This window comes from Culex pipiens, chromosome 3 (assembly GCF_016801865.2).
Source record: "Culex pipiens pallens isolate TS chromosome 3, TS_CPP_V2, whole genome shotgun sequence".
In the NCBI taxonomy this organism is placed as follows: domain Eukaryota; kingdom Metazoa; phylum Arthropoda; class Insecta; order Diptera; family Culicidae; genus Culex; species Culex pipiens.
The window spans coordinates 40,022,884-40,035,321 of record NC_068939.1 but is presented as its reverse complement, the minus strand read 5'-3'; the positions used below and the strand labels follow the sequence as shown (position 1 = coordinate 40,035,321).

Sequence of the window (12,438 nt, the reverse complement as noted above, 5' to 3'; positions counted from 1 at the left end):
TTTTGTTTTTTTTGTTAGTGTCAATTTGTCAAACCTTTAATTAGCCTTGTTTTGTTGCTCCAGGAAAACGTATTTTGTTTCTCTCGTTTCTACCTTGCAAAATTTAGTATACTTATAATCAGTTAACATCGTTAGTAGTTCTCGCCAGCAAACTTGTTCTATCTGTTATGCTCTGTTTTTTTTTCTTTAGATATATTTTCTTCCAACTAAAAGAGCTCATTACAGTAACATTACATCGTGTGTGTGTGTGTGTAAAAGTGATATGACCAGCATACCAGAGATAGTGCTTGTTTGTTTTGCCTCCCTTTTCCCGTTCCTACGAATCGTACGCAAGTTCGTACAAAATAAAAAAAAACATTAGTCTAAGCCGGTTTTCGGTAGAGCTGTGACAAATTGCACAAAATCGATAGAGCTCGTTTATCGTGGGGTGAGGAAAATTTCCTATACACAGAGTTACAAAGAGTTGTGCTCACGTTTATGTAACAATGTAAATCTTGTTAGGGGGTGATTAGAATCACAGAACCTTGTATTTTTCTTGTTATGATTTTTTTTTGTTTTTTTTTCTTGTGTACATAACAAAGTCTTGCACAGCGTTTTGAAAACCTTTATCTTGGAGTAAAGTAAAAAGTTCCTTATCGGGTGCAATTGCACTGCAATCGTTAAAGGGATTGCAACAGGTGGTGGTAAATTGGGCGCCTAGCTAAAAGGGACAGTTTGTTTTAGTTTAGTGGAGAAAATTGGTAACCGGACCATTGATTTCCTTCAACAGTTTGCTAACATCTAGTTTCATTTATCTGTTTTTTTCGAAGGGGTTTATTCATTGCCCGAAACATCGTTTTTTCTGAACATTGTTCAGTGACAATTAGTGGTTTATTTATTTTAATTTCATCTGTTTCACGTTACATGTTAAGCCACTTAGTACATTCTTGTTTTTTTACACTTTTTTATTCTTCTAGTAAATATTAGTTTTTGACCCTGCAAACATTTAATCAGCTTTATTTTTTGCTCCGTTTTAACTAGATACACTTTTTCCTAAAATTTATTGATGCAATAATTTAAATTTATTCATGGCTGCAATCTTTCGGCAAACGATGGGATCGAACGATTTAATTTAATTTGTTAAATGTATCGCATTAGCTATGACATCTTATCACATCGATTTGTTCAGATGTGCAAAAAAAATAGTAGAATCACGACGAGATGTCTCTTCTGGATTGACTTTTTTCGTGTTTTGTGTGGATTGATAAATTGATTGCTCTTTATTGAAATATAAAATTGTTACGCAAAACTTGAAGTGAAAATTGGACTAAAATTTAAGAAACCATGGATGCAAAAATATTAAAACAATAAAACCGATTTGAAAATAATAACTAAAAAAGTATTTTTTAATGATTACAAATAAAATGTAAAGGGTAGAAAGAAGAATTTAAAAGAGTTCTATTACTTAAAATCGTTGATTTTTTTTTTTGATCGAAGTAGTCATGCGCGAGGTCGGACGTGAAATTTGTTCGGTGCTGAAAATTTGACGTTTTTCTTCGGTTTAGAGTTATTTTTCATTGTCAAATTCCAAGAAAGCTTCTGATTATTTTTTCGGATTTGTTTGTGCACCGTTCCGGCAAGACCAGAAGTTGTTCACAACCTGCAGATGCCTGGATTCAATGATGTTCTAGTGAAGCAACAGCATCGTATTCGATGTGGGTAATTCTCTACCAACTCACACGAAATCGGGAAAAGTTGCCCCGACCCCTCTTCTATTTGCGTGAAACTTTGTCCTAAGGGGTAACTTTTGTCCCTGATCACGAATCCGAGGTCCGTTTTTTGATATCTCGTGACGGAGGGGCGGTACGACCCCTTCCATTTTTGAACATGCGAAAAAAGAGGTGTTTTTCAATAATTTGCTGCCTGAAACGGTGATGAGATAGAAATTTGGTGTCAAAGGGACTTTTATGTCAAATTAGACGCCCGATTTGATGGCGTACTCAGAATTCCGAAAAAACGTATTTTTCATCGAAAAAAACACTAAAAAAGTTTTAAAAATTCTCCCATTTTCCGTTTCTCGACTGTAAAAAATTTTGGAACATGTCATTTTATGGGAAATTTAATGTACTTTTCGAATCTACATTGTCCCAGAAGGGTCATTTTTTCATTTAGAACAAAATTTTTCATTTTAAAATTTCGTGTTTTTTCTAACTTTGCAGGGTTATTTTTTAGAGTGTAACAATGTTCTACAAAGTTGTAGAGCAGACAATTACAAAAAATTTGATATATAGACATAAGGGGTTTGCTTATAAACATCACGAGTTATCGCAATTTTACGAAAAAAAGTTTTGAAAAAGTTACTTTTTGCGTTTCTCTTTGTTTCGTCGTCCGTGTCTGTCGCGGGTGACCATGAACGGCCAGGATCGATGACGACCAACTTTTTCAAAACTTTTTTTCGTAAAATCGCGATAACTCGTGATGTTTACAAGCAAACCCCTTATGTCTATATATCAAAATTTTTGTAATTGTCTGCTCTACAACTTTGTAGAACATTGTTACACTCTAAAAAATAACCCTGCAAAGTTAGAAAAAACACGAAATTTTAAAATGAAAAATTTTGTTCTAAATGAAAAAATGACCCTTCTGGGACAATGTAGATTCGAAAAGTACATTAAATTTCCCATAAAATGACATGTTCCAAATTTTTTTACAGTCGAGTAACGGAAAATGGGAGAATTTTTAAAACTTTTTTAGTGTTTTTTTCGATGAAAAATACGTTTTTTCGGAATTCTGAGTACGCCATCAAATCGGGCGTCTAATTTTACATAAAAGTCCCTTTGACACCAAATTTCTATCTCATCACCGTTTCAGGCTGCAAATTATTGAAAAACACTTCTTTTTTCGCATGTTCAAAAATGGAAGGGGTCGTACTGCCCCTCCGTCACGAGATATCAAAAAACGGACCTCGGATTCGTGATCAGGGACAAAAGTTACCCCTTAGGACAAAGTTTCACGCAAATCGAAGAGGGGTCGCGGCAACTGCTGTGTGAGTTGGCGGAGAATTACCCATGTATATTTGGTTTGTCGAATGCTTTGGAGACCCTTGGTGAGATCTTTCCATACGTTTTTTTGCTAGATAATTCATATTACATTCTATTTATCAAATGATATATCCTTCCTACCCCACCCCATCTACCATTTCCTTAATCCAGTTTCGACCCCCATCCTCCTCCCTTTTCCCCCTCCATAAATAATAATAATAACATGCCAAATTTACACTTACACACCCAACTACAACTCCTTCGGAGCGTTTGGTACGGTATATCCACGCATCCTTCCTCCCCTGTTGATTCTGTGAAATGTGATCCGTTCTCAGAATCTGTCTCTGCGGTTAATGCAACGCAGTAGGCCTGGCCGCTTTAATTTTTGCAATAGAGGAGAAAAGCAACTCGCGACAAAATTTTTAGGCTAGGAATTTTGACAGGTATGATTTTCATAAAGTATTCGCCTCCTTTTCTCTCCCACAAAAAACTGGGGACAAGGTAGCTGTCAAACTAGGCCAAAATGTTAAAATCACTCTCAAAATAAACTTTGAGTGGTTTGAGTTCATTTGTGACGTCACGATTTTCTCCTCTATACATGTTCGGGGTTACTCGGATGTAATGCAATCATTAATATTGACAAGAAAGGACTTGGGGCGTAATCTAACCAAAAGTTCTTCCAGGATGCTTTCTTCGGACTGGCTGCGCTTGTGTTCGATTAGATTAGATTAGATTAGATTAAAATCGTTGATTTTTTTTTTCTAGCAAGGCCAACAAAGCCAAAAACGATAAAAAAAATTATGATTTATGTAAAAAATAAAAGTTTTCTCAATTTCATTCTAAATAAGTAAGTCATCATTCATCGTGGACCCGAACGTTCAATGTCAAACCCACATGGCTCGGCACATCCTTTCCCCTGTACTCTTCACATGTATAAGGACCAACTGTTCTCTGTATAATTGCCCTACAGAGCTCCACGGCCCGATCGCAAAAAAGTGCTTTGAAGGGACGAGTTTTCCAGAAACCAGAACTTAAGGGCTAGCTGGGTATAAGTAAACGTAAAATGTGCACTTCGGTTCTAGCGATACATTTGGACAGTACAGAGTGGAAAAGGCAGAGCCAAAGAGGATTGAAAAAACATTCAAACCTCTTCGGCGGCGAAGTTACGGCAGTGGATCGCTCGACACAGTCGCTCAACAATAGCGTGTGTGCGTGTCCCATCTGCCTAATAACAGAAGAAGCCTTTGTGATTCTATAAATAGAATTGCAAGTCCGCAATAGATCTAATTCCTGGTCGCAGTGGATAGTGGCATCAAACAAAAAAAAAAGGTGCAGGTGGTTATGTTACACATGACCAGTATGACAAAGAACTTTGCAAGATGATTGTTGAAATTTTCGATAAGAATGTCCGGTCCAAATTTCCCCATGATTCCCTTATAATTACATAAGACAACTCTTTTGTGAATAGTTTTAAGACATAATATCAACGTCCTATCGAACTAAGGGGACGGAAATTGCAAATGGAGCTGCAATAGAAATCAAGGTGAAATCAATCGACTTTCCCTCACCACTCGAAAGTTATCAAGATGCGGAAATGTTTTTGCAAGGCTGTTGCAAGCAATTGGCGGCAGCAAAGTAAATTTCAACAGCAAACATTAAAACTGCCCTTTCAAGGGCTCTAATTGAATTCGAAATAGTTATTCTATATTTCCAGAAACAGAATTTCGCCGCGGCACAATAAAAAGGCAATCGCAGTAATCGATTTATTACTTCCTGCGTAAAATAAGCGATTTATTTTAACTGCGTAACTTCAGATAATGGTCAGATGCATGTGCAGTATCAAAAACCATAAAGTTTGATACCCATATTGCCCTAACTCTTATGGTTCGGCAAATGTCCCCTCATCGGAACATCCGCGGGGCCTCCGGCCACTCCGGATTGTAGCCAATACTTCCGAAATTTCAAATTTCATGTCCAGTATCAAAAACCATGAAGTTTGATACCCATATTGCCTCAACTCTTATGGTTCGGGAAATGTCCCCCCACCGGAACATCCCCGGGGCCTCCGGATTGTGGTCACTACTGCTGAAATGTCAAATTTTATGTCCAGTATCAAAAACCATAAAGTTTGATACCCATATTGCCCTAACTCTTATGGTTCGGCAAATGTCCCCTCATCGGAACATCCGCGGGGCCTCCGGCCACTCCGGATTGTGGCCAATACTTCCGAAATTTCAAATTTCATGTCCAGTATCAAAAACCATAAAGTTTGATACCCATATTGCCCCAACTCTTTTGGTTCGGCAAATGTCCCCCTTCGGAACATCCGCGGGGCCTCCGGCCACTCCGGATTGCGGTCACGACTGCCGAAATGTTAAATTTCATGTCCAGTATCAAAAACCATAAACTTTATCGCAACCACAACCAACTTGACCCAAAGGGAACTGGTTCTCGATCAACACGGAGACCCCTTCTTGATGCCGTTAACCGGAGCCTTCCGGGATCAGCAGCTTGACCACATCGGTCCCTAACGTTCTTCCTTGATGGCCTGCAGCGACAATCCGTCCCGTTCCTGCGACGGCCCGAGCCATTTCGGCGACCTCTCCACGTCGTTGACCGGGGGAAATTTCTGCTGTCCCTTCTGATTCTGCAACTGCCACTCGATGTTGACTCCTCGGCTGTCAGAAAATTATGAGCTTGAGTGGAGATGATTTTAGATACATCAATCTCACGTCTCTCGGAGAGGATGATCGGGAAAGGTTTGTTCAACCAATCAGCGTGAAGGAAAAGGAGGGGAAGTCTGCGAAGAGGGGAAATCGCCACGTAACGATTTCGCTCCGCAAAAATTGGGTTCCGATCTTTTTATTCATTCTCTTTACACATACTACACACCACCTAGAGCACCAAACAGTGCGTTGCAAGTGTATTTGTAGCAAAAAAGCGCCATCGACTGTGGATTTGCTCGTGTGTGTGTGTGTGTGTGTGTGTGTGTGTGTGTGTGTGTGTGTGTGTGTGTAGTAAACCACACTAAAATTGTGTTCGCGGAACCACACTAATATCGAAAATCGATTTTCCCCAAGATCGATCGGATGAGCAAACTCGTGAAGGGTAGTTGCACGGCAGAAACCAGGCGCACACAAATGAAGCTCCCCAGCCCGCGTTTGTGTGTATGCGTTGATAATTTGGTGCTCTTTCAAGCCCCAAACTTGCCACTCGATTTCCCTTCCGCACACACAAACACTCACTACCGTACCCAACCAGATTTTTAAAGAATACTCTTTCGTGTGAATTGGCCCTGAAAAGGGCCATTTTAACGTCCTATGACGATGATAAAACCATGCGATGATGACACTCCAAGTTGCCGGCAATTTTCCCTCCCGCGCCTGCTCTGCCTCTCTTTCCAATTTTTCAATTCTCTCCTTCCTCTCGGCGGCTCTGCTGTGCTGCTGCTGCTTCTCGATCCTCCTCGTGCAAAGCTTCGGACTCGTTTGAGCTTCAACCGGCGGCACGGCGCTCTTTTATAACCTCGCTTGGCTGTGACGGCTCGACGCTTTCGAAGCAGTGGCAGAGAGCAAAATTTGCTAAGTGCTAGATACTTGAATCTGATTAATGTGTTCGGGAAAGGTTGCGCTCAACCAATCAGCGACCGGGATTTTCCCGGTCTGAATTTTTATTTTTCATCTTAACTTTTGAGTACTTTAACAAAGTTTTATCAACTTTGTGAGGTAGTCTACTTGCAATTTAAGACTTCCCCTTTCGTTTGGTGGATAAAGCATGCAGATTGCTTGAATTGGGTGGAAGATATAAGCGTTTAAACGATTACACAAATCGTTACACTTTCGCTTCGCGAAATTTTGGATTGACACCCGTAGACAGTGCCCTTAGGACAAAGTTCTTTGTCAAAAAAAAACGTTCAATGTTGACTGAGCGCGCCTGGCATGATAGACATTATGAAGCGAACGTCAGTGAACGCACACGAAGTTAGAACGAACGAAACCGAGCTAATCACTCAAGCAACCGCCTGACCCGAAGCTACACGCTCTTTCTATTTCTCTCTTCGTTGTCTCTCTTTCTGATTTGCTTGCGTGGTGACAGCAACCATTTGAATGCAGCCAGGGGGAAAAAAATCCAACGAACGAGCCCAGCGCGAATGAGAGAGGTGGTGAGAGTCAAATGACTGCGTGAGTGACTTTGCGTTGCGCTCATTCGTTCGTGTGTGAACGAATGAAAGTCAAAGTCAGCTCGACGAAGTGAAGGCGAACAAAGTGTCAAGTCCCCATTCACAGGGCAACAGATTTAGCTATCACATTTCCTTTTTTATGGTTATTGGGCAAATTTCCAAATTTCCTCGCTGATTCAATCGCACCAACATATTCTTCCTCCCAAAATCGTGTACCACCAATTTGGGGGGAGTATTCAACATGTATTTTCTCCCCTTTATCCTTCCCAATGTAATACTCCACGCTCGATTAAGAGGCGCAAGCCATTTTACCCCCCAACATCACCGTCACCTTATTTTCATCTTCTTGTGGTTCCACGCACCCGCACGGGATGTGTGTAACGCAATATGAAAAGCATTAAAATTCAAATTTCACTCGCATTATTTAGCCTTGTGTGCGTACATTTTTTTCCTGGAATAACGCGCATTGACGATGACGAAAATCGTTTTTTGGCCCCATCTTACAAGAGATGGGGAAATCGAATTTTCCGTCCCCAAATCCATTCAGCAAAAATACACACGCAGGGGGGAATGTAACCCCATGTAACTCTATTTTGCTGATTTTTATCTGCCGTTCGGGTTTTGTTTTTTTAGCTTTTTTTATTTTCAAAGGAAGCTAACTTTTGAATTGAAATTGGAGCGTATTGTTGGTTGGTATCTTGCACGGAGATGATGAAAGGTGTTTTTCAATTTGTTTCGAATGGGTTAGGGTGTTAAGGAGCTCTCATCTATCTTGTACCCCGAGGGCAAACCAGATGAAATTTGACAATTGGTTAAAGATAGTTTTGAAAAAAGTAGTAAACAAAAATCATTAATATCTTAACGCAGTGACAAAAATGACTTGTTATTAGAATTCAGGGACAATATAATTGCGATACATTAATGGTAACCATACTAGGTAAAGTTTCATTGTAATTTCGACCATTCCTCGTTTGATTTTTGATTATTCGGGTTACTAGGACCAGTGAAAAAAAAATAATTTAACTCAAAATTGACGAACTCCTCGTCACAGTGTCCCGCGAAACATGCTGGCTGACATATCGGGCGGTCAATAAAAAAAAACAGCTAGAAGTCGCATGACAAAACACGTTTGCTAGAAAGAGACGGCAAATCTGATGCAAAATAAACCCTCAGCAGCAGTGTAAACATTCTTTGAATTTGTTGGTGAATTTCTGACTAGAAAGCCAGGCAGTGGTTCTCAACCTTTATTGATCCAATCCCCCCTTGGCTAAAATTCATGAACATCATTCCCCCCTTTGATATCTAACTAATTGGTAACAGTTAAAAAAATTGTAACATGGCACAAATGCCATTATTTGGGTTTAAATGATTAAATTTTTCGCAAAATTTAATATTTTTATCACTCACAGAAATTTCCAAATACAATCAAACACCAACTGTTGTCAAACGAACGGGGTTTCTTTTTAGTTTGACACCCTTTTTTTTTAAACTTCATCATCCCGGTACGAGAATCGAACTCACGACCTCTGGATTGGAAACCCAGCACGCCGCTAGTCGAAACCCATCCCCAACCGGTCAGTATTCCCAGTGAGTAGAATTACTCTTTGAAGGGATCTGACTTTGCCGAGCCAGACAGGAATCGAACCTATCACCTTCCGCTTACAAGGCGAAACCCGTAACCTCACGGCCACGGAAGCTCGGCGGAGTTCACGGAGTTCACACATACTACCAAACGTTTGTTTTGATAGTGTGCGTGAGCGCCGTGAAAAAAGTGACAGTTCTTTTCTTTTTAGTTTGACTTTGACCAACCAACGGGGTATAAAATAAAAAAGTGTCAAACGAAAAAGTGACCAACCACCGGGGGTTGAGTGTACTCGAAGCATTTTTAAATCGATTTTGCATAATCTAGTCATATATAATGTAATGCCAAGCCTTATTAAAAATATTTGCTAAATAATCTTTTGTCTAAATGTTTCTGATTGAGTGCAAACACTCTTAGTTTATGATTTAAAAATAAATTAAAAATAAAAATTAGCTCAAATGGTGCAAAAACATCCAGATATTATTAATATAAATAATGTTCTAAAAATTCGAACCAACGCAAAACAGGAAAATGTTTTTTTTCGAAAGTTACCCACTTTAAAAAAAATGAATTTAATAAAACCCATTTTTGAAAACTGCATTTTAGAGAGAATGCAAAAACTAACAAAAAAAAACAAATGCCTGAAAAAACTCGAAAAAAAAAAACTGCTGGGACCAGTGGTGTAGGGGCAAGCGTGGTTGCCTCTCACCCAGTCGGCCTGGGTTCGAAATGTTGACCCCGGTCTAACCTAAAGGGTTAGGTCGATAGCTCAGTCCAGGTGTAGGAGTCGTCTTCCTGGGTCCTGCCTCGGTGGTGTCGCTGGTAGGCAGTTGGACTAACAATCCAAAGGTCGTCAGTTCGAATCTCGGGGTGGATGGAAGCTCAGGTGCAAAAAGAGGTTTGCAATTGCCTCAACAAATAATTTGATTTTTAATTTTTTGAAAAACTCGAAAAATATATTTCAAAATCTTTTGTTTTATTTTATGGAATTAATCAGCACAATTTTACGCAATTTTCCATTTTTTCTTTAAACTGTTTTGAATTTTAGTTTGTGTTGAATATATTTTTAAAACATCTACAAAGTTTAAATCTAAGGAGACGCTGTTGTATCATATATTCAAATACATTGTGAGCTTTAAAGGTTCAAAAAGGTACAACTAAAGATTTATATTTTTCAAAAACGCATTAGATATCTATAGCATCGCCATTCCCCCCAAGAATGGCCAAATTCCCCCCGCCCCACAAGTGGATATTTTTTGTTGAAATCTCAGATCCCTTCGTAGACAATTTCCATACAAAACGATTTTTTGTATGAAGTGTGGACACTCGATGTTTTTAATCGCAAAAATTACAGATTTGATCCAATCGAGTTCTGCAAAGTTCTAAGATCATCTAGACATCCTTAGAAATTACTGGAAAAAAGAATCGTGCGTTGAGCGTTACACTGTTAAAAAACGTAAAACGTGTATTTTTCAACACATATTTTTATTTAAAAACATTGGTCATCAATTTAACCCTCTACAACCCAACCCCGCCTTTAAACGGGCTTCGATCCGAAAATTCGCCAAAAATCAATTTTCAACAAATTTTTGATCTTTTAAAAGCATTGGAAAGAAGAACTATTAAAATTGTGGAAAATTTTAGGTTTGGAAGTTTGACTTGTGTTATGTGACTTTGCTAATGTTTTTTTTTTTTTAAAAGAGCAGTTCTCTACGGAATCGGTCTTTTTTCTTTAAATTTAATTTTTGTATTTTTTAATCCGGCTGAAACTTTGTTGGTGCCTTCCGTATGCCCAATGAAGCCATTTTGCATCATTAGTTTGTCCTTATAATTTTCCTTGCAAATCTCAGCAGCTGTCCATACACAAGTGATATGTGAAAATTCAAAAATGTGTATCTTTTGAAGGAATTTTCTGATCGATTTGGTGTCTTCGGCAAAGTTGCAGGTATGGATAAGGACTACACTGAAAAAAATGATACACGGTAAAAAAAATGTTGATTTTTAATTTCACTACTAAAACTTAAAGTAATTTTATCATCAAATGCCAACTTTTCAGAAATTTCCAGAATGGGCAAAAAATCTTTAATCGAGTTATGATTTTTTGAATCAATACAGATTTTTTCAAAAAATCGAAATGTTGGTCGCAAAAATTTATCAACTTCATTTTTCGATGTAAAATCGAATTTGCAATCAAAAAGTACTGTAGTGAATTTTTGATAAAGTGTATTTTTGATAAAGTGCACCGTTTTCATGTTATAGCCATTTTTAGGTAACTTTTTTGAAAATAGTCGAAGTTTTTCATTTTTTAAAATTAGTGCCCCAAGCTGATAAAATTCTCTATATTTTGCTTTAATAAACTTTGTAGATACAATCCTTAGTTGCTGAGATATTGCCATGCAAAGGTTAAAAAACAGGAAAATTGATGTTTTCTAAGTCTCACCCAAACAAACCACCATTTTCTAATGTCGATATCTCAGCAACTTATGGTCCGATTTACAATGTTAAAATATGAAACATGCGTGAAATTTTCCGATCTTTTCGAAAATAATATTTTCAAAAATTTAAAATCAAGACTAGCATTTCAAAAGAAAGTAATATTGAATGTTTGGCTCGTTTGAAATGTTAGTCTTGATTCTAGATGTTTGAAAATATTATTTTCGAAAAGATCGGAAAATTTCACGAAAGTTTCATATTTAAACATAGAAAATCAGACCATTAGTTGCAGAGATATCGGCATTAGAAAGACTTAGAAAACATCAATTTTCCTGTTTTTTTAACCTTTGCATGGCAAAATCTCAGCAACTAGAGAATTTTCTCAGCTTTTTAAAAATATTATTTTTAAAGGTGGGCAAACATGGGAACTTATGAAAAAAAAAGGAAAAATTTCGACTATTTTCAAAAAAGTTTCCTAAATATGGCTATAACATGAAAATGGTGCACTTTATCAAAAATTCACTTATGTATTTTTTGATTGCAAATTCGATTTTACATCGAAAAATGTGAAATGACCGCAAAGCGCTTCTGTTAGATAAAGGTATGGATGAACCAACTAGGAAGAACTTGAAAATACTTGTACAGAAACTCCACTTAAAAAAGTCGGTCAGCATTACTCAAACCAATTTTGTGAAATTAAATCAAGTTTCAAAATTAATTATCTATTTATTTTATAAACACATATTTAACAGAAAAAAGAACGAACAAAAATATAAAAAACACTTTCTCAGATAAAAAAGAAACAATATTTTCAGCAATCAATTTACCCCACAAACACGCACGCCGTTCAAAAAACACAAATCTCTTATTCTTTTTTCTTCACACAGCAATCATGACTCTAAATCGCGACCGTTTTGCGAATAAAGCTGCCGTGGATGGCTAAAACTGGGAAGGGGTTACACGTAACGTTCGGACGTTCGGACCTACTACAGGACGCACGCACCACACTCTAGAGCTCCTCCACGGACGAGGTCGTACCGGCCGCCTCGCTCGAGTTGAGCGTAAACTGCTTCCGCTTGATGTCGTTGAGCGTGTTGATGCCCTGCTCCTCAAACAGCTTCCACTTGGAGTAGTTGTGCTCCATGTACCGGATGATTTCGGGCATTTCGATGAAACCTGTCGGGAAAAATGGTGGGGGGGAAAGGAGAAGTTTTGCGTTTAGT

General features: G+C 38.2%; 1 protein-coding gene across 8 annotated transcripts in view; it reads right to left on the bottom strand.

Moving 5' to 3' along the window:
• Nucleotides 1–3,417: 3,417 nt before the first annotated feature.
• Nucleotides 3,418–12,438, bottom strand: part of LOC120429132 (high affinity cAMP-specific and IBMX-insensitive 3',5'-cyclic phosphodiesterase 8) — a 315,218-nt gene continuing 306,197 nt past the window's right edge. For all 8 annotated transcript variants that reach the window (XM_052709686.1, XM_052709687.1, XM_052709688.1 and 5 more), the window contains one exon: nt 3,418–12,391. In XM_052709686.1, the coding sequence (XP_052565646.1) occupies nt 12,225–12,391 (167 nt within the window). In that variant the 3' untranslated portion in view covers nt 3,418–12,224. The remainder of the gene's footprint in view (nt 12,392–12,438) is intronic.